Genomic DNA, 1585 nt, shown 5'->3' with positions numbered 1-1585 from the left:
GGAAAGTAAAATCAACCACACAGCAACCCATATTACTCATCAGAGTTTTAGATTGAAAATTACTCTAAAAAGCACCAACACTACAAAGGGGGTTGGGGGGAGGGGGGGGTAGTCATTCAGAGCAGTGGAGGTAAATCTTAGCTGGTGACCACAGCATTAACAGTTTTGCTACTAATATTTCACTAAAAATATTCAAGACACTGCAGTTTTTGGGCCTTCTGTGTTGGCTTTACTCTTCAAACCCTAGTGTTATTTACAAAGTACATGTGCAAGAGGGCAGTTTGTCATGTGCTGCAAATGCTTCACAACTAATGTCAGTCTTAAAGTAAAAACACATTAAGAAGGAGTGAAAACTGCTTTTAGAAAAACTGAACAGGGTGTTCACATCCGTGGCTCAAGTTTAAAGACCTCTTTTTCTTTTATATAAAAAAAGGTCACTGGTGCATTCAGCAGCTGTCTAGTGCAACCAACATGTGAAAGAGCCTGTGCTTTCATGCTTTTAATGTGAAAGGGCAGCTGTGCCTTCAGTGAAAGAATAAAGGGGTCTTAAATGGGCCGCCGTGGATAGCTAGCAACTGTCCAGCTGAAAATGTGCCTTTAATGCCTCTCTTCTTCTTCTCCTCTCCTCCTAAATGTTCCACTCTGTCATCTTTCTTTTTCACGTGCTTATCGAATTCTCTTTTTCTTACGTCCTTCACTCTTTCATTTTAAAACACCTGCTGTTCATTTTATTTTACTGCCCATCCAACCAATTCCCCTTTATTCCTTACTATCCTTTCCTTTCTTTTCCTTCATACTTCTTTTGCACACCTTTCCTTGTGTCCTTACCTCTTGCTGTGTCCTCTTTCTTTCTCCAATACCATGTAGCTTTGGTCATGACCTCAGCCACACCGCCTTCCTCTGAAGGCACCTCCCCTCAGAAAGTTTGCCATTCTCAGACGCAGACTGACATCACCAAGCCCCTGCTGACCCCCACAGATGGAACTGGCGGTCATGCAGGAGTGGGAGGAGCTGCATCTGGAGGTCCAAGTGCTCTGCGAAGGCGGCGGCGTGTCCTTTCTAAAGATGGGCGGAGCAATGTACGCATTGAGCATGTAAGTGGAAGAGGGGCGCTGTACCTCCGTGACCTCTGGACGACTTTCCTGGACATGCAATGGCGCTACAAGTTGTTCCTCTTCTCGGCTACCTTTGCGGGGACCTGGTTCGTGTTTGGAGTACTTTGGTATCTGGTGGCCATGGTGCATGGAGACCTACTAGGTAAGCATGAAGAAGGGTCGACAGTGGAGAGTCAAACGAGAGGGGAAAGAAAACTACAAAGTAAAAGCAGAAAAGATTTTAATTGGCCTTTAAATGACACAAAAATTGAAATCATTAATTCAAAAGAAGCAAACTGTCATTGTGAATAACTCATGTCGTAAAGGGAAAGTGCCTCAATGGGGGAAATAATAAGTTTCATTTTAATGGACAGAGACAGAAGATCACAGTACATAAAAGTTAGAAACTGATTACATATCGATGTGTGAAATAAGTATTTGATTCACTACAAGCCACGTAAAATTCTGCCTCACAAAGATTGCCAGTGTGC

At 43.2% G+C, this 1585-nt stretch overlaps 1 protein-coding gene across 1 annotated transcript in view; it reads left to right on the top strand.

The window, feature by feature from the left end:
• The window catches only part of LOC102310519 (ATP-sensitive inward rectifier potassium channel 10), a gene marked incomplete in the record, with an annotated part of 22464 nt that overhangs the window by 9091 nt on the left and 11788 nt on the right, over positions 1-1585 (top strand). The window contains 1 exon segment of the mRNA XM_014341044.2: positions 868-1257. Coding sequence (XP_014196530.1) covers positions 876-1257 — 382 coding nt within the window.

Source organism: Haplochromis burtoni, unplaced genomic scaffold, assembly GCF_018398535.1.
Source record: "Haplochromis burtoni strain Fernald_Lab_line unplaced genomic scaffold, NCSU_Asbu1 Contig_430, whole genome shotgun sequence".
Classification (NCBI taxonomy): Eukaryota; Metazoa; Chordata; class Actinopteri; order Cichliformes; family Cichlidae; genus Haplochromis; species Haplochromis burtoni.
The sequence above is the reverse complement of the archived record's forward strand: the minus strand, read 5'-3'. Positions and strand labels throughout refer to the sequence as shown.